Raw genomic sequence first — 26,994 nt, 5'->3', positions numbered from 1 at the left:
TTTTGTAGAATAAATGAATAAATTTGAATGAATTTCCCTTTTAAAAAATACATACGAAAATTAAGAGGAAAACAATTTACATACATGTGTTAGAATCTAAAGTTATTAATACATATAGAATACTTACAAACAAATAAGATCCAATTTAAAAAGGGCAGAAGATATGAACCTACACAAGTAGACATTCAGATGGCTAATAAAAAAGAACAGAATTTCATCTTCATTCAGATTTTGAATTAATCCAAACTAGAATATCATTCTGTGCCTATGAAATTTAACAAAGATAAAAGGAAAGTTAAATGTACCTCTCTGGAAGACCCTATTATAGTCTATATGAACAACCTTATGTTATAAATATTCTTTGACCTAAATTTTCTATATCTAGAAATTTAAGGATATACTCACAGATGTATAAAAAGATTTTTCTATGTTTATTGCAGCTTTATTTGTAAAAGAAAAACTGAAATCGAACATATAGCATTCAGGTTGCTAGAGTAATCCAAATAGGAAGGCATTCAGGATTACAGGTTTAATTGAGAAATATTTTAAAATACTGTGTTGATCAGAAACTCTGTCTAATAAACCAAATTTTTATTTGCAGTTAATGTGTTGCAAATCATAGATTGTATGCTAAATAAAATTTATTAAAAGTAGCTATAATCCTTCTGAAGTGTTTTATTATTTAAATTCCTGTTATTTAGCTATAATGTCTTTTTATTTTATTGAATATTTTTAACATTACCATTTATCCCCCTTATACCCTCTTCCACCTAGCTATTATGTCTTGGAATCTTGTCTTGATGGACTTGAGGCTTAATCTGAAAAGATGATTTGTTCAAACTTTTATAACCAGAAAGTAATGACAGATTTATAGTTTTCGTTTATGGCATATTAACCATAGATCATAACATCTCAACTTCCTCCACAATAAAAATGGGAAACTAGTTTGTGGAAATAATTTTATATAAATGTGTATTTAATTCTTGTTTCATCTTTCTTACTTTTCAGAATTATCATGAAATTATGACCCATCATCCTGAGAATTATCAGTGGGAAAACTGGAGTCTAGAGAATGTTGCCACCATCTTAGCTCATCGGTTCCCCAATAGTTATATTTGGGTGATAAAGTGTTCCCGAATGCATTTGCACAAATTCAGCTGCTATGACAATTTTGTGAAAAGTAATATGTTTGGTGCTCCAGAACACAATGCTGACTTTGGAGCTTTTAAGCACCTTTATATGTTATTAGTTAATGCTTTTAACTTAAGTCAGAACAGTTTGCTACCAAAGAATGTGAAAGATTTGAATGAGGACTCCAAAGCATCTAATTGTAGATCTAGTTCTTCTCATACTACTAATGGTTGCCAGGGAGAAAAAGAGAGCCCCTGTGAAAACTTTGATGAGTCTGCCATGACTTTTTACCCACCATCACTAAATGGCGCTTCTTTTACTTTGATTGGATTCAGTAAAGGTTGTGTTGTTTTGAATCAGTTGCTTTTTGAATTGAAAGAAGCTAAGAAAGACAAGAACATACATGCTTTTATCAACAGTATAAGAACGATGTACTGGCTGGATGGCGGTCATTCTGGAGGAAGCAATACTTGGATTACTTATCCAGAAGTCTTGAAAGAATTTGCGCAAACAGGGATTATTGTTCACACCCATGTAACACCTTACCAAGTACGTGATCCAATGAGATCTTGGATTGGAAAGGAGCACAAGAAGTTTGTTCAGATACTTGGAGACTTCGGTATGCAGGTGTCTAGCCACATACATTTTGCAAAGGAAGCTCCTTCCATAGAGAATCACTTCAGGGTTCATGAAGTATTTTGAGACTACAGAAGTACTAATGTACTTGTTCAGTGGAAGAGAAGCAGCACTTTGAGTTTTATAAATTCAGATGACATGTAACTCACAGATAATGCATCCATTTTGGGTGGGAGGGAACACACATTCCTGAAATACAAATGTGATGTGCAATAGTACTTCTTGCTTCTGAATGTGAACCGTTTTTAATTTGGACTGGGTTACAGCTAGCTCATTTGGCATCTAAAAGGTGGTTTGTGGTAATCCTATGAGGAGCTACAAGACCCTTAATAATGAAGTTACAGTAGAGTCCTTATAAAAGGTAATTAAAGTTGTTATTGTTGGAAATAGTTTATTTTCTGAGTAACATTTAAAACTAATTTTGGTGGCACAGTATTACCAATTAAACAGTAATTGCCAGTTTTGGCACTGAAAACTTTTGAGTAGAAACACACCATTTCTCTTTAAACAAAGCAAAGGCACACAGATAATTTCCATCGTTTTGGAATAACTGTACCCTGCCTTGATGTTTTGTAAACTCATGGAATCATTCTTTAGTGTGCCACCAAGTGTTTTTTCTCAGGAGTCAAAATATATTTGTTTCCAAATATCCAAGAACATGCAGTAGTGTAAAGTTGGTTTTTAAAAACATTGCACTTAAGCACTGTGGCTAAATTTTTAATTGACAACTTTTGGCTAAGACATTTTGGAGTTTCTTAAATCTTGGCCAAAAACCAGTTCTTTGGGGAAAATTGTTTTAAAATGAACATAATTATGTAAATTGGGTAAAAATATATTACAGATTGAAAATTCTTTCATATCAGTCTCTTGAGATCAGTTTAGGTAAAATAAATATATAATACTCTATTTGTTAGTGCTCTGTTGACAAGGGGACAGATTCTATAGATCTAAGTCAGTGTTTCTCCAGAAGCAGGACTTTGTCTGCCAAAGAAAGCAGCTCCCTTTGGCCAGAATGCAAAAATTATATTGCTATAAGAAAAGTTATAAGGGAAAAGTTTAAAGACATGATTTAATTTTGGCTCAAAAACTGAATTTGCTTAACACTGCTGCATAATTTGGGTGAGGTTTCCTTCTGCCTGTTTTTCTTGACCTAGATAAATACTTTTTGAGAAACCGAGATCTAGCTAATGTCAACCAACATTGAAACATAGCTGTGCGATTAAAGTGAAAGGTGAGTGGTCCCTTTTTAATTATTTATAATTAGCTTTTGCAGGACATGAAATAAAGCACAGAAGAAGTAACATGCTGCTTTCAGACTGAAAAACAACTGAAACTTAGTATCTTAATAACCCAGAGGATCTAAATTTATAAAACAATATAGAAAGAAAATGTTAATTTGTTTTTCCCCAGAATTATATTTTAATGTCTATAAATGTATTCCAAATATTCAGTCTTAAGATAAAGGCTTCTTAGCAAATGCTTAAAAATAACATCTTTTAATTCTGTAAATCAGTAGTCTCTCTTAACTTTTTTTTGGACAAAGTAGTTTTGTTTCTTCACCTTACTTAAATATGGTTGACACCAAAAAATTGCAACAAGTCGCCTGATTCCAGCATTTTATTACCTTAAAGCACCGTAATTGGCTTTTCAATGTTATAATCCTTGGTTAAATTCATATGGATCTGATGTAAAATAGCTAAGTTACTACTGAATGCCCTCTCAAGGGGGGAAGGAAAGGCCTTTATGTTTATGTGATTAACTAAAATGGAAAAAGTAGGACTTTCAGCAGGATTCATTAAAAAAATACTTGAGATATTTAAAAACTTGGGTTCTTTAGCCATCCAGTCATGTGAATGCTTGCTTGTTATATGTTGAATAGATATTGAAAATAAGTCACTGGACACCTGGAACTACCATAGCATCTAAATGAAACAGTATTAGAGAATATTTCTTGAATTAAAAATATTCATTTATCCATATTCAAATATTTTAATACTTCAAATTTGTTATTTCTTCACATTTAAAACTATTGTAAATGTTAGTGTATTCTTTTGAATTGTGTCTTTGTGTCATGAGTCAACTGAAAAGTCATCATACAAATAATATGGAAGTTACTGCCACAGCATGAATGTACAATTGTATTAAATTTAATCCACAGAAGTCTGTTTGGATGTGCTTTATGTTACTTGTTAAAACTTTAGATCATCCTTTGGAAGGAAGCTATTTTCACTTGCTAGTTTGGGTTTGGATGTGCTTTTGTTAACCCCATGTTTTTTTCAAATGAGTGACTTTAGACCTTTCTTATAACAGTACATCTCTGTCATATTGCTCCACAAAAATTTGGATTATTTTCAATTTTTTGGTTGGATTTCCTAGCGAACAAAATCTCTCAAAAGTAAGTTCTTCCTTCTCTGTGCTAATTATGTCAGGTATCAGTATTCCTTTAGCTCTCCTCAAGAGACTTAGTCAGAATATAGTGTGACTTTTTTGTTTCCCACTTCATTTGTGAGTATCTACGCACCCACCAAAGACAGGAAAGTGTAAGCACTAAGGACACAGTACCAACAAAACAGTTCCAGCATGTGAGTATAGGAATGTGTAAGGCTTAAGAGAGAAAATATTTGTCTTAAAAGAGCTATTGTGTTCTACTTGAAGGGCCTTTAAGAAAAACAAGCTTTAGAAGATACACATGTAGATAGACCTCATCTGTAAATTAAGATTTCTTTGTACAGAGGCAGAGAAGCTAGTAGCTTTAAGATGGTCATTTTAGGATCTCATTTAATAGAACTTTTAAAAATAGAATACAACTTAAGTGTATTGAAGGCATTCAGACGCTTCATAGCCAGTATGCTTGAAATGAGCCTTGAAGGTAACACCAGAGGAAAGTGGCTGGCTGCCAATCCACGCTAGTTCCTCCTGACTACGTCTGTCTTTCAGCACTGGGAGAAGGAGTCACAGCAGTACAGTTCCAACTCCACCCAGACCAGTGTTCCAGCTTCCCACCTTTTTTTTTCTCCGTCAACTTCCTAATTTCAGCTTAGATATGTGTTGGCAACTTTAGATAGGTGAGAGAAAAGCCTTGTTATTAAAGTTCTTTCCAAATGTTCACATAGCTAGCTGCAATTCCAAAGAACAGAAAGATACAAAATAGGCCTCGTTGACTCTGTTTCCCTGTTTTGATCCATGGAAATAACAAATTAATTTCTGAATAAATAAATACATAGAATTCCAGTGTAATTATGTACCAAGACAAATACTGTTAATGTTCATGAAAAGGTAGAATTACAACCTACACATTTTAAAATCTGTTTATTTATAATAAAGGGCAAAACCAAATTCATTTACACAATTGCAGATTTGCCTTCCCAGCTACTTGTCTGACCTCAGAGGCAGGCACTATTACTGGTTTCTTGGTATCTTTGCAGAGATAATTCTATGTATATACAAATATGGAGTGAGCAAAAGGTTTGTAGTTATAAATGCATGCAAGTTTATTACTGTATTATAACTGTAAACCTACTTTTGCTCATCCCTGTATGTTTACTTACAGCATAAATGGCAGCATACCACACCCAGTTTTGGTCCTGTTTCTTAATTACCTTGGAAAAATTCCTTGCCAGTACATGTATGTGTGTATACACACATACACATATCTGCCTCACTCTTTAGCTGCATAGTATTCCACTTTTCTATTACACTCTCTTGCCTACCTGTCCATCATCATTCATCTTAGTTTATAGCCCTTGTCTATGTAGCAAGCAATACAATGAAAAGTTTCTGGCAGAGGAAACCTATTCCTTTGCAGATCAGGTCAAGCCCCCAAACTGTAGCCAAAGAATAACTATGTAATATATTCATAAGTATCTGAGAGGAGCTGCACTTAAGGGAGAAAGACTGGAGAATTAACTAATCTGGTCACCACAACTGTAATTCCAGTTTCTTTCACCCAACTGTGTAAGTCTAGACAGTCATTTAAGCAATCTGGATTGATTAGGTGATTTCTAAAATCCCTTTCAGCAATAAAATTCTAAGATTTGGAATTCCTGAGCAGTTAGAGCATACAAATACCATGTGATATTCTGTACATTAAAATATATATCATTTGGTCTCAACTAGGCAGGCAAAAAGATTAAAATAAACATCAACATTAAAAATTATAACCAGGGAGATAAATCTAAAACTTCCCAAAATGTTCATCTCAAGCTTTCTAGATAAAATTCACCTCAAATTTCTCAGCAGAGGAATATAATGCAAGCTTGCACCAACTATATGTCTAGCCTTAAACTATCTCCTTGTATTTTTGTAGCAACCCTATAAAGTGTGCCATTTTAAAGATGAGGAAAATAAGTTTCATACATTAACTTGCTTAAGGTCATTCATTCTGCTTCCTAAATAAAACTGAATTGGAATACTCATTGAGCAAATTACGATGTTTTACTTCCACACTTTGTGGCTGTATACTTTGCACTGATTGTCTTCCTGGTACAAAAAAAAAGGCAAAACGAAGGAGGGTTTATTAAAAAGCTGACTATAAATACTGTTCAGATTAACAGGGGTTTTATTTTCTATTCCTTCACAAGGAAAGTCTTTTTAAAAGTTCTTTGCTTACGTAACCACATATCAAAAACCTGGTAGTTAGATCTAGCTAATAGAACAATTCCTTTTCTGACAGACTCTTCACTTGTGTTGACCCGAGTAACTTAAATACCTCTTCTCAAAGACTTCTAGGAAGTTCAGAGCAATTTTTATATATTTTTCCTTTACTATTGTAATTTTCTTTTCATACCTGAAATTAATCCAACCATAAACACAGGATGTGAGCCAGAAGGGACTGGCATGAAATATTCAGAGGGATGAAAAGCGAGGACCTACAAGACTACTCAGCGAGGCTATCATTTAAAATTGAAGGAGAAATAAAGAGCTACTCATATGAGAAAAAGCTAAGGGAGTCTGCTACCACTAAACCAGTAGTAGAAGCCCATTCCTCCCACCTCCACTTCTGGCAATCACCAATCTGTTCTCTGTACAAAGAGTGAAGTATAATGTAAACTACTGACCTTTAGTTAATAACACAAAAAATAAATACAGGATATGGCTACATGAATTATTTTCAATAGAGGAAATTATTTTGTCTAAAATGCACCAAATACATATATTCAGATTGCTTTAGATGGGCACATTGTTCAGTAAATCTATTTTGTCTTTAATGACAGTGCAAATAATTACTAGGTCCAAACAAAGAGCGGCACAGATCTACATACAATGGCTCATTGTCTTCAATGATAAGATTGTTGGGATATCTCATGTATTAAATATTCTTTTTAAAATATGAGAAATGTGGAAAAGTGTTTAGTGAGGAAAACTTTAATTCAGTGAAAGCTTAACCTTAGGTATAATTAAAACTGATTTAAATATTTTTCTGACGTTTAAAAACTGCAAGAGGGGGCAGGCCTGACTTACCCTGATGCCAAAAAAAAAGATCAGATTAAACATTTGTTTTGTGTGAATCACAGAACTAGTAATCCAAATTAGCATCCAGTAATCCAACTGTTCTCAACCCTAATTATGGATTTAAACAACCTATAAGGTCTATCAAATACAGATACCTACCCAAGTCTATAAAGTTTGGACCTAGGCATCTATTTTTAGGAACTCAAAAGATTAATGTAGTAGACATTGTTGGCTGCCCACCTTTCTTCCTTTCTTACCAAAATTCTGATGTGAACAATCACCCATTCTGCCCATATGTGCCTTAAAGGAAGAAAATTCTACTTCCGGCTCCAGCAGAATAGACTGGGTTAAGGGTTAGTTCATACCACTTGCTACCGACTGGCTCAGCAAGTGGTACGGTCTAACCGTACACATCAATGAGACCCAAGGATTTGGGTAGCAAATCATAGTAGCAAGATTTGGGAAATCTTTCCCATATTAAGAGGGGGCCACGGAATCCAGCCTGACTCCTCCACAGCATGTAAATGAAGGTGCACATGGCCTGAACTGCTGCTGGCAATCATTCCACAAAGCCAGCCTGCCTTAGGATGCTGCCAATGCTGCAGCTGAAGAGGAAAAAACCCAGAGGTTCTGAACACAGCTGATCACTGGATGAGAAACACTGAAGCCCGATATGTCAGTAGATTTCATGTATTATAATTCATTATCTTGTCATTTTAAATTAAATTTTTAGGTTTTTTTGGTATCTGAAAGCCAAATAGTGGGCCCAGTACATTCTTTGAGCCATAATGATCTGTATTAAGTAGATACCACAGGAACACCCCTTTTATATGTAAACTGTAAAATCTGAAATTGATTTCCTCTTTTAACAAAGAATTATATTTTTCTAATATTTGAGCTTAACTGTATTTCAGTTTATGTGTATTATATTCACTTCATTATTTACTCAAAGTTTTTGCTATAGGCTTTGTCTTGAATGTGTAAGACCATTCGCCGTGCATAGAAGTCCCTGTATTCCTCTGGTAATTCAGCCAGTGTTTTCAAGGCTCTGTCCAAAATTTGTGCAGCTCTTGATGCTGCAGTAGGGTCTTTGTTTCCATAGGTATCTGTTTTATCATAGCATTCAGATGGAAGGTGCTTCCAGAAGACATTCACTCCCACTCCAAACTCTTCAGAAATTACATTATGGAACCATAAAGCTGAGGGGGAAAATGTAGTAAGTTAAAAATAATACTTCCAGTTAAAAAAAACTCAAAATGTCACTGAAATATCACGAATTGCATATACCCAATGTTAAGAAATAATTCTTATAACTAGATCCCTTCGTTAGCACACTCAGCAGCTTTTAACAGAATCATTTTAACTTTTATGAATTGCCAAGCAATTTCAAGTGTCAATAGTACAACCCTACATTTCAAATTTTTTTAAATAGCAATCTTTCCTTTTTAACTTGAAAGACATAATAAAGTTGTATTTGTTTTGTGGTTCTGTGATTTGGGGCTATTTTGTTTATACTTCTGAGTCATCCAACCATGTCAACAGTATTTACTTTTTGCCCCTGGCTGGTGTGGCTCATTGGATTGAGTGCCAGCCTGCAAACCAAAGGGTCGTCAGTTCGATTCCCAGTCAGCACATGCTGGGATTGTGAGCCAGGTCCCCAACTGGGGGGATGTGAGAGGTAACTGATCTATTGATACATCTCTCACACGTTGATGTTTTTCTCCCTCCCTTCCCCTCTCTCTAAAAATAAATAAAACCTTTTTTGAAAAGTATTTATTTTTTGTACACAGAACATTTTAATTATTTGAGGAGTATTTCTGACCTTTTCTGACTCAGCAGAATACTTTCATTCTCAAAGACTTCCTGTTCAAGCTGCATCTGCTTTTCTAACTTGCTTAAATTTGCATTCACTGGAGCTTCCTCAGTTTGATATTTCTAATGCAATTATAATTGTATTTCAGCTCTTTTAAAATAAGTATGTTAAACAAAAGCAAATACAGGGTTGGGAAAAAGTGGGCTGGTAGTTTTGAGTATGCAAAACAACTCCCGTATTTTTATTTATTAATTATTGTATTATTTATTTGTATTATAATTATAAACCTACAAAATACAGGCCCAGCCCTATATTTTGGTGAAGGAGAGGATGAGTAATCTTTATCCTATTACACATATAGCTAATGAAATTTTTACTTCCACTGGAAAGTTTACTTCTTTGCTTTCAATTGAGTGGAAACATTTTCAAAATATAGGTGCTACAATACTAAGGCAATACCATAATAAAACAAAAGTGAAGTACCATCACATCAAAAAATGTTTTAATTTTGGAAACAAACTCAAAAACTACCATAGGGCCCTGGCTGGCGTAGCTCAGTGGATTGAGCGCGGGCCTGCAAACCAGACAATCGTGGTTCGATTCCCAGTCAGGGCACATGCCTGGGTTGCAGGCCGGTTCCTTGCAGGCTAACTACCAGCAGGGGATGCACAAGAGGCAACCATACATTGATGATGTTTCTCTCCCTCTCTCCTTCCCCTCTAAAGATAAATAAATAAAATATTTAAAAAAAAAAAAACTACCATAGGAAAAACAAAAGCTTAAAATATTTTGATTTGTAAAACTAGTTTTCAAACAGTTTTAATCTTAACCACTTAGCAAAAAATCTTAGCAAAAGAACACTCTTTCAGAATCTTTTTTTAATTCAATGTAAAAAATGCTAACCATTTTGTTCAATTTAAATCCAAAGATGGAGCTTTTAATTTTATTTCAAAATATATGCAAATAGAGCATTTCTGGCCCTTTCCTTTTTTTAAAAATGTAGACAGAATAATGGAAAACTACAGCCCTTGACCATGCTCTAAACATGAAAATAATGTAAATAATGGCATAGATTTAAAGATTAGTGTGCTGGTTGTTTTTAATGAATGTAAGAAGACAATGTATCAAATTTTTATAGGAACCAATTACGTGAAGGATATTGTATCAGGTCCCTTGGAGCACACAAAGATTAACCAAACATGGTTCCTTGTCCTCAAAAATTTATAATCTGTCCTCAAGTGAGATCAACATATTTCATTAATACTTTTTACTTAATTCTATCACCAAAGAGAGGTATTAATGTTTATGAATATATTAACTTAGGTATGGGAAAATAACCATATATAGAATTTATTAATGTAACCATTTAATCTTAATTATGATTTTTATAATTTGCAGACATCTCCTTTAGAATAATTACAGATGTTTAGTAAGAGGATGCCTATTTATTGTGTAAGAAATGTACACTACTTCAGACTGTAGAAAAATAACACGAAAGACAGGTGTTGGAGATTATAACAGTTTGGTATTTTATAAAATCTGTTTTGGCTTTGAAATATATTTACCACTTCTTGGAAAAAATGACATAGTTCTGAAAATACATAAATATTTTAAAATAAAATGATTAAAAAGAACAACCTGGTATAGTCTTTTCCCTGATATAAAGCATTTTGCTTTATGTCACTTAACAAAATAAGAGTATAGTAATGTATTTATAGGTTGCCTTTGAAAAACAAGACTCCATTTTATAAGAATTTGTCTAAGCATACTTTAAACACACAGCTGCATATAAACATCACCTTGTATAGGACAGAATACATATAACAAATATGCTTTACTATATTTACAAATATCAAGTCACAGAGGTCCAGAATTCTTACCAGGAATGAATAATACATCTCCAGCTTTAAGGGAACATTCATACCTTCTAGCCTTTGAAAACAGTGGATATTTCGCTAAGTCTGGGTTATCTATATTCAGTACTTCTGATTTAGTACCTGAAAATTTCCAAAAGAGGATAATATATATTGAGCAAAGTTAGCATTTTTAAAAATGTTAATTACAAATATAAATTTGAAAACTTGTTTTTTCTGTACAATTACTTGCTGCACCCACACTGTGAGGACAACTACTATTCTCCTGAAACCCAAGACATTTTTCAATGACCCACCCTTTATCTATGACCACTGACATCCATGTAATGCAATTAAGAAAGTTAATAAATTTCATTCTTCCTACAGCCTATCATTACATGTATACATGTACACAATGGAGAACACAATACATTTTGATTAGGAAGAAGCCACAAAATGTTTTTCTATGAGAATACAGAGATTTCTCAAAAACAAGTACCAAGTAAGCCACACTTCAAAAACTTTAAAAAAAGAAGTACCTGATAAATACAAATACTGGGCATCTCGAGGACTGAACAGTACAACACGCTTTTTTCCTGTCACTTGTATTAAGAAGTTATCCATTACCTAAAGACCAAAAAGAACTTAAGAATGAACAGTACCTAAAATTTACATAAATAGAACCAATGGTATTCCAAACAGTTAACTGTAAATCCTATCCTTTAATAAGATGTCTCAGATTATCTAAAACTCTTATAGTAATGAAAACATTTGTATCTCAAACATGAATGTTCCTTTATTAAAGGTATTTCTGTAGCACTGCCTTAAAATGCAAAGGGCTGGCAAGCCATTAGGAAACGTGGAGTCAGAACTGTTTGCCTTGCCCCACCATGACTGAGGTTGTTCACCTATTTGAGGCTCCCCTTGCTAGTACACTCATGTATTACTTACTGTCCAAGAATGCTACAGGGCCAACGTTCAGCAACAGGTTAAAAGCACTTAGAAAATTAGGTGTTGGGAAAATACGATGCAGTACGATGCAGTGGCAACCACTGCTCTTTTCATAACTTCTGATACGTAGCCAACATAATTTGATTACAGGCATCCTGATTTCTAAATTATTTCTACAGGACTTGCACATTTCCTCGGCATCGTTATTGACGGAGCAATCCTGACTTTCCTGTGCATGCGTGGGTGCACGTCATAGGTGGAGAATGTGGAAAGTGTTGGAAGGCAGAGCTACATCAATTCTCAACTAAGGAATTAAATGCTAAGGAAAATATATTCGCGATTATTTACGTATCACCCCTACCTAAGGATTTCTTATTTTACCACTAACCCTTTACTTACACAAACCTTAACTATAGAATAACTATATACTAGCATTCCTTTATTTTTAATTTATGAAAAGCTTTATAATATTCCATTATAAGTCAACATAAAAGATATACTACTTAAAAATATAGTCATAGAATTCAGTTAAAATGTATTCAAGTTATCACATGATTTTATCACTATATATATAACATTTATGTAAAACTTTAAAAATAAGCTTTGATTTTATGTCTATTTCATTTAACTATAGAGTTGCTATGTTAAAATCCTCCCAAAAGGTCCTCAGCTGGAATTAAGAACACTCTTATAAAAATATAGTTGGATTTAGAACTTTAAAAAAATACCTTTAAAACCCATTAGGTATTGCTTTAACTTCTTAAATTTCTCTACCCAACACCACACCATACACAATGCTAGCTTTTTCCAAGTTTTTAAAATATATGCATATATTTAAGCAAATAAAATTAACACTGTAGAATAAATGATCAAGATGAATAATCTACCTATCTTGCTAGTCAACAAATACAGTAGACATCTGACATCCTAAGACCTCCGGATTCCCCAAATTCTTATAACTTGAAATGGCTCTCCACAAGCTTCTGCCGCCCTTCTCCTGAATGACAGTTCCCTTTAACCATGTGTATCATTTCAACACCGTCACACCACGGCCTTATCACCTCTTCCACTTTCACCACCTGGCCCCTCATCTGATGGCCATTTTCACATGTACAAAAAAAAAACCACTTCATAAAACTCTGTGTGTGTGTGCGTGTGCGTGTGTGTGTGTAATGATGAATCAAGGACAAAACCACAGAGAAATGCAAATGTGATAAACTAGGCTTTGGCATTAGCTAGTAACTCCCAGATGACTACCTTGAAGAGCACCTGTTTTCAAATGTCCTGTTTCAACAAATTGCATGTTGAACACCTTCAGGGTAGCCTACAGAGAGCTAAAACAGTGACTGTTAACTCTATAAATGCTAAGATCTACAGCAACTTCAGATTTCTCATTTATGTAGCATACATCATAGTGGGTCCAAAGTTGTAATCCTGGGGAGCTAATTCGAAAAACACTGGAAAAGAACTGCTCCTCTTTGAAGAATTTTGGAAACTTAATATCTCCTTCCAAAAAAGGAAACTGCTTTCTGATATCTGCAACATCCTGCATTGAGAGAAACAGTAAGAATTTTAATAAACACAACACTGGCGTAATGCTTATTTTATCTAAAGCTTCCATGAGAACCTATGATGTAAAGGAGGAATGGAATAAAATTCTGTTCACTGCTTTAAAGTACTAGGGTATGACCAGAGCCAACGAGTGAAGGAACACACAGTTACAAGAATGTAGACTCAACAACATCACTGTTAAGTTTAGACTGCTTCACTTATAGTTTTTCCTACTTTAAGCAAGATTCAGACAGTTGTCATCTAATATTCAGTATTTTAAGTTTAGGAGTCAACAACTTGAATGTTACCAGCTATGTGATTCTATTGAGGGAGGAAAATTAAAAAAGGTAAACAACTAAATGGTGACATAAATGGAAAAAATATTATCTTAATCATTTTGGGGACCACTCCTTAACATTGCAGCCATATTAATTAAATTCCAAATGGATAGCAAAGCTTATATAATGAATTATTCAGATTTTTAAAAATTATTTAAGATTCTACTAGCTAAATTGCAATCCATAAAATATACAGTAGGAAGAATTTAATTGTGTAGAGAGATTGCAGTAGATGACTTTAAACACTAAGATTCTATGGTCCTACTTAAAAAGTAAGTTGTCAACTTTTAATAATTGTACTTATTCAAGGACATGAATAATTGAGAAAACAATAAACCAAAATAAAACAGGTGACGTAACAGGCAATAGGTACAAAAACTGTAGTGCCAGTTAAAGCATATACATCCATTTAGGCTTATATTTTCACATTCAGAATTCTTACCTTTCTAGGGTCTTCCCCAAGTGATCGTAAGTAGTACTTCTCGTCCTTAAACATCCCAAAGAAAAAATAACATCAATATTCACTTAAAAATACTAGAAAGTAAAAATGAAAGTAAATGAGTTTTAAAACCTAACCCATTTGTTTCGAAAAAGTTGTTTTCTTACTCTTTCTAGTAATGCTCTCTGGTGGCCACATGAAGGAATGTCTTTATATACTGTTTGAAATAATGACTGGATCCACAAAACATAAGTAAAATTAATTCTAAAAGCAATTTATACATACCACATCTGAAATCACAATGCTCAATTTAGACTCTTAAAAGAATTCCTATGTGTATAATACACATGATCTCAAGGTATTGTTGAGTGACAACAACAAACTTCTGTATATAATACAAATGGACAATAGGGGATAAATAAAATATACTTCAATAAATTTTTTAAATCTAGAACACTGTATTTTATCAAGCTATGCCTATTCCTGATTATATAAAGTCTCAAGCCAAATCCTCAAGTGGAAGCTCCTATATGAATTAGAAATGTCGTTTTAGAGTATTAAATTTGATACTTCAAAAAATTATCAATTATACTGCACCGAGTAGCTATAATAGGGAACTGTCGGAATGGTAAAACATTACCGCTGCAGCCTCTCCTGTGAGAAGAGAACTGAGATACTGGGTCGGGCACAGGGCGAGCCGAGGCAGGGGTTCTGCTGCTCGTACACCCACACTGGCCACTACAGCACGAACTTCAGACTACAGCTTACTTCCCTTAACAGCATGTCATAAATCTATGATCATAAATGTGCCATCAGGTAAATTCTATACATCTCTTGCTTGCTAAAAAGGTTTCAAATTATGATCTTCAAATTTCTAAGAGTTTTCTACCAGGATTTAATAATATTTCAGGATTTAAGAATTAAGCTCATGTGGCAGATAGAGATGCACTTCTCAGACCCCTCTTTAAGAAAGAACCCCCAGCTAAGCCTAAAGGAGTGTGATTAACTTACAGTTGCTGCCTGTTTACTCCTCAGGTCCACCCTAGCCTTTGAACCAAGGTCATGACCACCTTGGGGTAGCCCCAACTAAAGACTGAGCAAAAGCCCCACTTGCCCATGACTCCTCTAACAGGCAATCTTTGCTTAGGAGTTCCATGATATTTAAGTTGAATTATTTAAAGGAGGATTATAATGTAAATAAGTAAACATTTTTTAAATAAATGTTGTAGCAAATACAAAAAATCACATTAATAGTAACTAACAATAGTAAAACATAATAGTAGTTCTCCATTAGCATTTGAACTTGGTATATCAAACCAAAGCACTTTCAAAGGAAGTAACACTATTAGCTAACATTTATTGTGTAGGTACTAGTCAGACACTGTGCTAATGATTTCTCTATGGATTTTATGTAGTTAATTGTAAAAAAAACCCTGTTATTCATATTTTATAGGTGAGTATACTGAGGCACAGAAAAATAATTTGGCCAAGGTGTGAGATCTAATGAGCAGCAGGACCAGCATACACAGCCAAACCCAAAGAGCGCCTTTCAGAGGACACAGCTCTCAAATATACAATATTCTCTTATAAGAAAGTAATGCTTTCTAAAAAACCTGTTAAAACCAATTACCTCAGAAATGAAGAATTCTTTATGCTTTTCTTCAGCTGCCCTTTGAACCAACTTGTCAAAAGGTAAAGTTCTGAAATAATCACAAAAGAATTCTTGTACTTAACAATAATAAATCAATTAATACTCTAATCACTATATATTAACATATAGGAGTTTGTTGAGGTTAGATATGGCCTTCTGTTTTACAGTATCCATAATTTTTACTATAACCTGTATGTGGAATTCTAAATTTTCAAAATTCATTTAACAGTGTGCCTATTTGACAGAGGTTGTCTGAAATTTCACTTTAAAAAATTAAAGCTTTTTAAATCTATGTTCAGATGAATGAATCCCTCTCATATGTCAATATCCCCCTTTTCCAAGTTACTGTTAGAAAAATGTTCCTATGGTGCCTGGTTACCTTTGGAAATACACACTTCCAACCTCTTGCTGCTCTTTTCAGGTGTCCTGGCAAAACCTGCCCGGCGACGAGGGGGCAAGTGCTCTGTTCCTCGGGAAGAGACAGTGGCGTGGGGTGCGTGGCGGCACGGGCCCCCCCTCCCACTGAGCGTCCTGCCTTTCGGCATCACACAGCACACAGGCCTGTGGCACTGCTCTCGTCTGCCGGCCCCACCTGTGTCATGATAAGGCTCCTGAGGAATATCTCAAGGCAAATTTCGGTGAAGTGACACAGAGTTTTCTTCTTCAGTATTTCTGTACACATGCCTGGCTCCTTCCACCCAGGTGAACAGGGCTGAACATCACAGAAGCAAAGTTCGTTTCCTTTACCTCAGGTTCTTGAGCCTCAAGGGTTACTTTCTCCCCAGGTCCCATCCTATCCCTTCAATCTTCTCGAATCAAAAGTACTGCCCCTACATAACGACGATCCCTTATCGGTTACATCAAGACAACAAAGTCCTCAAAAGCACCGGGTCAAAAGCCTCTCCCTTCCTCCAGCACTGCACCCCAGCCTCCAAACCTGATAAAAAGTTAGAATTTTTTACTCTTATTTTCCATTTGAAATCTGTACTGGGGCAAAACCTGTTCTCCTTCTCTGTAAGACGATCTTAGGCTTACTTTCTCCTAGCAATGTTTTCCGAGAAACATATTTGGTTAAGATAAATGTGGAATGTCAACTGTGATATCATGTAATATTGTTTATTATAAAAATGGTCCCTGACTGGTAAACTATGTCTGACTAGAAAGCTGGCGGTAGAATATAAGTACTTGTTAGGAAGCAGGGCATTTGGCCTCCCTGTGTGCAGTGTAACTCTTGCAACTGAGTATACCCCTTGGAGGAGCCTAGAAAATAAGTTCATGGCTTGTTTTGTGCTACTGGTATCTAGGCTAGGGTGTTTTTGCACTTACCTCTCAGTCACGTTTCCTGACAACTAAGCTGTTATGGCTGGGAGGCAAGAAATGGCTCCTGGATTGGTATAAGGGCTCCTTCTGACGCTAGCCACTAGAATGCTGTTTTCTGCAAAGCCAAGTGCATCTGATGCCAGAGTATGGACTAGTGGGTCCTGTGAGCAGGACTGTCAATCTCAACTCAAGGACACTGCTGGTAATCTTGAGGGAGCACTGCAAGAGAGACGGAACGAGTCTGCCATCTACACAGACCAATCTCCTATAGTTTCTGGCTAATTATATCAACAAATTTACTTAGCATCTTCCTATTCAATGTTTTCCATCTCTGACTCCACCATATACCCTCATTCGCACCAAAGCCTTTTTGAAGAGTTGGGGAGTAACATGGAAGCCTATCTCTGTAATTGGTACAGTTGCCTGGGCCTAGCTTTTTTACTAAGGAGAACCCAGAAGTGTTTCAAGACCTTTATAAGAACAGGGCAGATAGAGTGGTCAGTCCATAAAAAACAGGGGTGCCCCACCACCTTTCTCCCTTAGGTAGTGGTGCCTGTCAGAGGCTCTGCATTAGCAAAGCTGACAGAAGGGAAACTGAGGTATATGCATTGGGAAGTTCCTTGGCTTTGAGATCTTTTCCACCCTATGCATGTTTCAAAAAAGAGCACCTGCTATTGAAGTTCCACTTGTCTGGACCAGCACCCGGTCTGGGACGGGAGGTAGTATGAAAGAGGGGTTAGGATCATGGGCTTCTGTGGAGTCGGCAAATCTGGGGGCAAGTCCTGGTCCCATCATTTTCAGCTATATGAACTTAGATAAGTTACTCAGTGTTTTTAAGCCTCTGTTTGCTCATCTGTAAAATTAGTATTAAACTGAAGTGCTAATACTGATACATGTGTGTAGGATTTCCTACTTTCTAGTCTGTGGCCTAGATGCCTCCCTTCTTTCTTACTCCCCATTAACTGCTAAAAATAACTAAATCTATTTTTTTTCTTACACTAAATAAATAATCTTGCAGCTCTTTAGTACCTCTAGTGAAAGGTTTGGAGGAAGCTAGCATAAGAACTATTGCATAATGTATGTGCTTCAAAAACAAGCTTTATAAAGTTTGTACACATGAAGACAATTCAAGAGGAAGTTTCAATAACCATTTGCTATGGCCCTGGACTCTGTGGAAAATAAACATCGTTAACCACAGGCTGAAAAATGCTTATCATTCCAGCACTTTCTTCCACTTTAATTAATGAAAAATGAAAACTTCTTACAACTGGAAAATTTTATGGCAATTAAATTCAATTCACTGGCCTATTAAAAACCAAAACTGTAATGATGAATATTCAAAGGATCAAAAACTGAGAAATGCTTTGGCAAGCTACTTTATGAGCTTGGAAAACTAATGAGAAAGGAATGGCCCTGGACATTAGAAGCTCTGTTTAACTCATCTCTAAACTCTGGAAGTAACAGTGAGAGCTAACTCCCTTTAAACATTAGGCTATTGTGAACTACACAGTTTTTAATAGATTGAATTTGCTGGGAACAACACATGCTCAGAATGTGAAAGTGGTTTGTTTTTTAATTTAACATTTTTACCGAAACTCATGGGAATAAGTAGTATATTAAAACTGCAAGACTACAGCATTTCAAATTTAAACATCCAGCAGCTTTTAACTACATCTTATTTACTTTTAAGAGATCCTAAAACAAAAAAACAAAAAAACAAAAAATGACAACCATGAGGAAAATTAAAAGTATTTAAGGTTATTTTGTCAAAAGACAAAATTAAGTATGATATCTTTAAAGTTATCTGAATTGATAAAAGATTATACCAAATAAAGCAACTACTTGCCCTACATTTCTGGAGAGGACAGAAGAAAACATGGGCTTATATTTATCTAAAAACAATCTGGACTTGGAGAAAATAGGTTATGAAGGAAAGCTTTAGAATTTCCTACTCTAGGTAATTTTTAATACAGTAGGATCAATTAATGAAGCACTGAATGAATACAGCACAGCCAACTTCAGATGTAGTCTAACTCTAGTTAGGACAATTCTGTTTCTTCAATGGTTCCAGAGGGTATCAGGTATACACCCAACGTAAAAAATGGTGTTTGGAAATGTCTTTGTATAATTATGTAAATTCAGAATTCTTGTCTTTTAAAAGTCATTGTTCAAAAATTAGTAAGCTATTCCATGATTATATCAAATCAGCCAAAAGATGGTATGGCCTTTGTATAATAATGCAAAAATATTTTATAGAGGTTTAAAACAAGTTATATATATCCACAAAGTAAACCTCAGAAGAAAATACCTATATACAAAGTTCTTACTAATGAAGTCCATCTGGGCAACGGCAGCAACATGAATCTTCACTTCCTTCCTCCCTCCAGCCTGAGTTAGGTAATCCACTGTCCATTTGCTCGTGCACGTCCCCAAATCAATTCCTTCCAACACCAGAGGTTTTCTCTGCACAAGGGGGGGAAGCACAAAAAAATTTAGGGAAAATCAACAATATATCATGAGTTGTATCTGGCAATAGAGGGACAAAAATAAAAAATGATCTTGATTCCAAGACACACTCAAACCTTCTGACAACTCAGCTGTAACTAAAGTAGGAAGAGGACGCGTGCAAAATGCTCAGAACAAAACCCTGGCACCGTCAATAGCTAAGAAATAAGAAAAGATGAATCTTATTTAAAGCATTCTCATGCACGTTACTTATGACTGAATGATTAAAATCTGTACTTCTTAATCAAATATTGTAACTTTTTATTTTGATACGATTTCAAACTTACAGAAAAGCTGCAAGAGAATTACAAATAACTCCCATCACCCTCTACTCTTCTTCACCAACTATTTACCTAACATTCTGCCCCATTTCCTTTGCCATTCATTGGCTCTTATTCGCACTATGTGTATATAGAAAACATATTATTAAAAATAATTTAATTTTTTCTGAACTATTTCAGGTAAGTTGCTGATACCATACTCCTTTATCTCTAAAAACTTGAGTATATTTTCTGAGAACAAAGACATTATCTTATATATCTTATATCAAAATTATAGTTAACACCAATATACTATTATCTAATCCACAGTCCATATCCAAATTTTGCTCACTGTCCTAATGATATCCTTGTAGTTATTTTTTCCATTTCTGAGATGCCACACTGCATTTAGTTGCCAAGTCTCTTTTAATGTGGAACAGTTCCTCAGCCTTTTCTTCTATGACCTTGATATTTTTGAAGAGTACAGACCAGTTATTTTGTAGAAGGCCCTTCGGTTTGGGCTCATCTGATGCTTCTTCATAATTAGATTCAGGTTATGCATTTCTGGAAGGAATGTACCACTGAAGCAATGTTGTGTTCTCCTCGGTGCAACACACCACATGACACATGATATTCTGATCTATTATTTGTGATGAAAACCTACTACTTTCATCCACTGGTATACTTCCTGCCTGAGTCAAGTACTTTTAGGGGCAAAGCTGTGATTTTTAAATATTCCATCATCATCTCTATGTATTAGGTGGCAATCTAATGTCAAAATAAGCTCTAACCTCTCCATTTATTTTATTCACTCGGTTATAAGCTACTGATAGAATTTTGATGCTGAAACTATCCCAGATTTGGCCAGTAGGAGCCCCTTCAAGCTGGCTCTTGTGACTTTTCCTCAGAGTGCTTCTTTATTTTAAGGCAAAATAGCACAATCCAGCACCCTTTTATACTTTCTCTGTCTCAGCCCTACAGTCATTTCTTCAAGCTACTGTTTCTTTTAGTGGAGAATGTTATTTAGAAACCACATGTGGATGCTAGGTGTGTTCATTGCTAGTGGGGTGATATTACTTCTCAGTGGACAGAACTAGGAAATATATATACATATACACAATACAACATAAATGCATATGCCTGTATCCATTTATCTCTCTCATATATACTATATAAACACACACACTTAATGGATGTGTATCTATGAACCATGAAATTTAAATACTATCTTACATCACAAGATTCATTCTAATATTTGTTTATATATTTGTAACTCCCTTCTAATAGTGGGAAAGCATCATACTCTATGTTTAATCAACTGCACGATCCCAGAATTTGCAATAAGTATTTTCACAATTGCTGTCATACCACTATAAAAAATAAGTCTCACTACAGTTCAGTATTTGTTTATAGTTCTTTTGTCTTTAGACTGAGAACACATAATCAAAGTATTATATTCAAAATTAAATTGGGTTACTCCTCATCTTCCCTATTACAGATTCACTTGTTATTTTTTAATGTTCCACATTAGAGTTTTGTCTTTTAAAGATTTTATTTAATTATTTTTAGATAGAGGGGAAAGGAAGGAAGGAGAGAAATATCAATGCTTCCTGTACACCCCCTACTGGGGACCTGGCACACAACACAGGCACATGACCTGACTGGGAATCAAACCAGTGACCTCTTGGTTCACAGGCCAGTGCTCAATCCACTGAGCTACACCAGCCAGGGCTAGAGTTTTGTCTTTTAAACATTCCCCATTCTTGTTAATTTTATTATTATTTTAGAATGTAAAACATTAATGTGATCCCCCAAATCAAAACTATACAAAAAGATCACCCCATCCAAATTCTTTCACCTTCTACTCACTCATCCCCTATAACCAGTCTCATTAATTTCTTGCTTATGGTTCTTGTATTTCATTTCTGCAAAGTAATCAAAAACATATATACTTCCTTATTTCCCCTTCATTTTTTACACAAAAAGTGTCATATCATGTATTTTCTTTTGTAGCCTGTGCTTTTTTTTTTAATTTAAAACTGTATCCTAGAAATCACTGCTTAGTTCGGATTATCTCCCTCATTCTTTTTTACACTTTAGTACACTATAATACAAATGCACAGTGTCATCAATCACTTTCCTATGCATAGGTTTTTAGGTAATTTGCAATAATTTCCAAGTATAATTTATAAATTAACACTATTTAGATATTTTCATATTGTAGAAGATGTATACCCAGAGTAAATTTCAGAGTAAGTGCAAATCAGAAAGTAAACACTCACAGTTTTGTTAGACATGTCAAATTCTTCCCCACCGGGTTGTATCATGTCACACAGTGTGACAGTTTTTTTCAGAGCCTCACCAAGAGTACACTATTAAGGCCCTTTAATTTTTGCCAATATGACAGGTAGGAAATGGTATCTTAGTGTAGCTTTCATTTAAGAGGAAGAGTTGAACATCTTTTCACACATTTGGATGGCATTTTCAGCTTTTATTTTTTGTTAACTGCTCACTTGTAATCAGATTTTGGCCTTTTCCCACTTAATTTTTGAAAGTTTCTAACATATATGGACTTTCACTGCCCTTTTATAAAATACATGCTGTGAATCCCACCCCCAAATTTGTATTTTATGTACTTAAATTTTGGTCTTTTCTATTATTACACCCGAATTCTGAGTTATAGTTAGAAAGCCCTTCTTTAGACCTATATTATAGTGTTATAGAGGAATTCATCCATGTTTCCTTCTAGGACTTGTTTAGTTTTGTTTGTTTGCTTGTTTTTTCCTTTTTTAGAGCTCTGATCCATTTGGAGATTACTCTTGTATATGATATCAAATATATATCTAATTTATCATTTTTCTAAATGACTATCCAGCTATCCCAGCACCACTGATTTAAAAGTGCATCTTTAAGATGGTGGCATAGGTAAACACAGCTTGCCTCCTCTCACAACCACATCAAAATTACAACTAAAATAGAGAACTACCATCACTCAGAACCATCAGAAATCAAGCTGAATGGAAGTCTGACCACTATGGAATTAAAGGAACCACATCTATCCAGACTGGTAGGAGGGGCAGAGATGCAGAATGGGCTGGCCCCACATCCATGTGTGATGGATAAAAATTTGGTAGGGATATCTTGGAAGCGAAGAGTCTCAGCCCCACACCAGGCCACCGAGCCCTGGGTTCCAGTGCCAGGAAGATAGGTCTCCCAAACTTCTGGCTGCAAAAACCAGTGGGGATTGAGTCAGTGCAAGAAACTTCTAGAGATTCAAGCAGTTCCCCTTAAAGAACCTATACACAGACTTATTGACTCACTCCCTTCGAGCTCCAGCACCAGGGTAGCAGCTTGAAAGGCACCAGTGGCATAGAGGAAGGAACTGAATCATCTGGCATCAAGGCAGAAGCTGGGGGTCAGCTTTCTCCCAGGCAGAAAGGCAGTCAGAGGCCATCCTCCCTTTTCTCAGCCCTCCATCTAAAGAGCCACAGACCTAGCAGGCAGGTGCCATATCTGAGTCTCCATCAACCTGGCAAACACTGTTTGCCCTGCCTTAAGATACCCTGAGATTTCATCCCACTCAACTTATAAGCCCACCCAAACTATTAACAGTTACTTTTTCATATAAATGGCTGGTCTTGGCTCATGCTTCACAACTTCCTAAATCCTCTCAAACAAGCAACAGCAGGCTTCACTGAGCCCCTAGCTCCCATACTTCTAGCTAAGTGGCCCAGGCCCAGTACTAGCAGCAACCAGCCTAGATTCACAGCTTGGCTTCACCTAGAAATCTCCAGCACAAGTAGCAGCCATCTCAGATTGCTTTATAGCTCAGGCAGGGTGGCCCCGGGCAGAACACAGGTTGCAGGTGACCTTTGCTTGTACCACCCAGGAAACCCCAGAGCCTGTGCACCCAGAAGACAGCTGCAGACCATGCTGGAGCATCAATAACCCTGCATAGCTGATTCCCCACAGAGGGTGGAGACTGGTTGTTAAGTGCTCACAGCCAGTTCTTGCAATTAACTGGCCTGGGTAAATCCCTCCCACTGACCTGCCAACAGCCATCAAGGCTCAACTACAAGAGGAGAGTGTACTGAGCCCACACAAAGGGCACACCTTGAATACCCAGCTTGGGTGATAGGGAAGGCTGTGCCACTGGACCCTACAGGACACCTACTACATTAGACCACACTATCAAGAAACAGGGTCAGTCACAGCAGCTCCACCTAATACATAGAAACAAACACAGGGAGGCTGTCAAAACAAAGAGACAAAGAAACATGACCCATTATGAAAGAACAGATCAAAACTCCAGAAAAAGAACTAAACAAAACAGAGATAAGCAATCTATCAGATGCAGAGTTCAAAAAACACTGATTATGAGGATGCTTAATAGCATAAAAAAGATTCATTCAGAAATTAAGGATACACTAATTAATATAAAAAACAACTTACAGGGAAACAACATTAGAGTGGATGAAGCCAAGAATCAAATCAATGATTTGGAACCTAAAGACGCAAAAAACAACCAATCAGAACAAGAAGAAAAAAGAATCTAAAAAACATATAGTGTAAGCAGCCCCTGGAACAACTTAAAGTGTTCCAACCTTTGCATCATAGGGATGCCAAAAGGAGAAAAGCAAGAGCAAGAAATTGGAAATCTATTTGAAAAAATAATGAAAGAAAACTTCCCTAATTTAGCAAAAGATATGCAAGTACAGGAAGCACAGACAATCCCAAAAAAAGATGGATGCCAAGAGGTCCACTCCAAGAAACATCATAATTAAAGTGCTAAAGCTTAAAGATAAAGAGAGAATTTTAAAAACTGCAAGAGAAAAGCAGTTACCTCTAAGGGAATTCCCCTAAGACTGTCAGCTTGTTTCTCAAAAGAAGCTTTGCAGACTAGATGGGATTCTTAAGAAATGTTTAATGTCATGAAAAGCATGACCTACAGCCAAGACCTACAGCCAAGACTGCTCTATCTAGCAAAGCTATCATTTAAAATAGAAGGGCAGATAAATAACTTTCCAGGCAAGAAATAACTAAAAGACTTCATCATCACCAAGCTATTATATAAAATGTTACAGGAACTTATTTAAGAAAAAGAAGATCAAAACTATGAACAATAAAATGGCAATAAATACATATCTACCAACAACTGAATCTCAAAAACAAACTAAGCAAACAAGAACAGAGACAGAAGCATGGATACAGACCACGTTTAGGTGGTTGACAGATGAGGTAGGTATAGGAGAATAGGTGAAGAGGTGATGGGTGATTAGTACAAATAGGTTAAGTTACAGAAGAGCCCGGAGACTGTAAAGTACAGTATAGGAAATGGAGTAGCCAAAGAACTTATACACAGGACCATGGACATGAACAATGTTGGAAGGATTACCTGAGGGAGTGGGGAGTGCCAGATTGGGGGGGGGGGGGAATTGGGACAACAGTAAAAGCATATTCAACAAAATACAATTTTAAAAAATGAAACAAAAAAAGTTCACCTTTGCCCCAGCAATTTTTGAAGTGGCCAGTTTATCACATACTAAATTTCCATATGAATAAACATTTATTTCTGGATATATATTTGTGTATATATATCCAGAAGATATATATACCACCAGACTTTCTATTCTATTCCTCTGGTCTGTGTATTCATGCACCTGCACCATGCTCTTATTAAAAATGTTTAGAAATCTGAGAAGACTATGCCCCCTCACAGCTTTAGTGTTTCCAAGCAGAAAGGTCTTGCTTTGCAACTTTGTTCACTTTCAGTGTTATCACACTGTGACCAGAGTGTTATTAGTAATTTCTCATTTTATGAAGCCTAGTGGTGCTTTCTTTGTGACATTATATGTCCTGTCTGGGAAGATTAAGTTAAAAAATACCTTTTGCTATGTATCTTACATAGCACTTCCCCATGTACTTGGCCTTAACATTACTGCACTGAAAGCATCTTACACTAACACACCCTGAGGTGGGGGGGCGGGGTGGACAACCACCCATCTAGCACCAGTCCCCCAAATAAGAGTTGGAATCCTCAGTAGGATTCAACTAAAAGAAAACTCCTAAAAGAAAAGAAAAACTTTATCCTGACTTTTATAACACTCAGAACTGTACCTCTATGATTTACTTTCATAGAGGTAAATATCAAGTAAAATTACTGGGTGTATTTCCTACCATAAGCCCAGTAACTACAAATTTAGGGATTTCTTTTCTTTAAATATCTGCTGGACTCTACTCTCGGTTTCTCAGAAGCCTGGACTCCCTCACAAAGCACTGCAAATAAAAATACATTTTTCCCTTAATATGTTTTCTGAGATTTGAATTACACATATGATAGACTCCAACGTTTGAACTAAAACCCAGATTAGTTCGAATCCAAGCCCAAGACCAGTGTTAATTTCCCCGGGGTGATTTCCATTGCTTCCCTTTGGCTTAGTACAATGAAAAATTACTCCTTTAAAAATCCAGTAACTTGAGTGGAATGACAGGTGCTATTCGCTCCAACAGGGGAGCCTCAAAACGAAATAGGAAAGCAGGAGGCGGGGGCATGGAAGTAGAGAAATCTCCCTTCACTGCCAAGTAAACGGCAGAAGGCTTCGTAATAAAACTCCTGCAAGGTTGCTCTTCGCAGTGAGCAGTGCTTATTAAGCAAAACGTTCCTTGCACTCAGCTCTTCGCCGTCATCCGTCTCCCCAGAAACGTGGAGTTTTCTCTCCGGAAAATTTAAAGGACGAACCCGTTGACATCCCCATACACCCTCTCTCTTGGCTGCAGAGCTAACCAGCCATCTTCAGCCGCCCTCTCCCCACACTCTGGGTGGCAAGGAACAAGTTCGGAGCTACCCAAGGGGTAGGGCCTGGTATCCCCCGGCTTCCCGTGGTTCGGCGCAGCCCCAGTGCCTCACCTGCGGGTAGAGATGCTGCATAAAATGCTCTTGCGAAACACCCTCGAGCCGGGGTACCTCAAAGTGTTGCCCGGCCATGGTGGCGCACGCTCGCCTACTCCCAAGTCTCGGAAACCTAAACTCTGTAGCACGTTCTCCTAAGTCCGATCCGCCCGGAAACACGACTTGGAGAGAAAAGGGCCGGAAGG

At 36.1% G+C, this 26,994-nt stretch overlaps 2 protein-coding genes across 2 annotated transcripts in view; one reads left to right on the top strand and one right to left on the bottom strand.

Annotated features, from left to right (window-relative positions):
• The window catches only part of CUNH2orf69 (chromosome unknown C2orf69 homolog), a 12,939-nt gene extending 7,413 nt beyond the window's left edge, over positions 1–5,526 (top strand). The window contains exon 2 of the mRNA XM_037043681.1: positions 1,009–5,526. Coding sequence (XP_036899576.1) covers positions 1,009–1,833 — 825 coding nt within the window. The 3' untranslated portion in view covers positions 1,834–5,526. The remainder of the gene's footprint in view (positions 1–1,008) is intronic.
• On the bottom strand, positions 4,282–26,994 carry TYW5 (tRNA-yW synthesizing protein 5). The gene is made up of 8 exons (XM_037043683.1): positions 26,807–26,994; positions 19,443–19,597; positions 15,794–15,863; positions 14,167–14,211; positions 13,244–13,381; positions 11,424–11,511; positions 10,912–11,028; positions 4,282–8,417 (listed from the first exon to the last, which is right to left on the bottom strand). Exons 1-8 carry the CDS (start codon positions 26,882–26,884, stop codon positions 8,161–8,163), a joined length of 948 nt encoding a protein of 315 aa, XP_036899578.1. The 5' UTR covers positions 26,885–26,994; the 3' UTR covers positions 4,282–8,160.

This window comes from Sturnira hondurensis, unplaced genomic scaffold (genome assembly GCF_014824575.4).
Source record: "Sturnira hondurensis isolate 20B ecotype Veracruz unplaced genomic scaffold, ASM1482457v3 Scaffold0004136, whole genome shotgun sequence".
Lineage (NCBI taxonomy): Eukaryota > Metazoa > Chordata > Mammalia > Chiroptera > Phyllostomidae > Sturnira > Sturnira hondurensis.
Note: the sequence above shows the minus strand (reverse complement) of the source record. Positions and strands in the feature narration are given on the sequence as shown.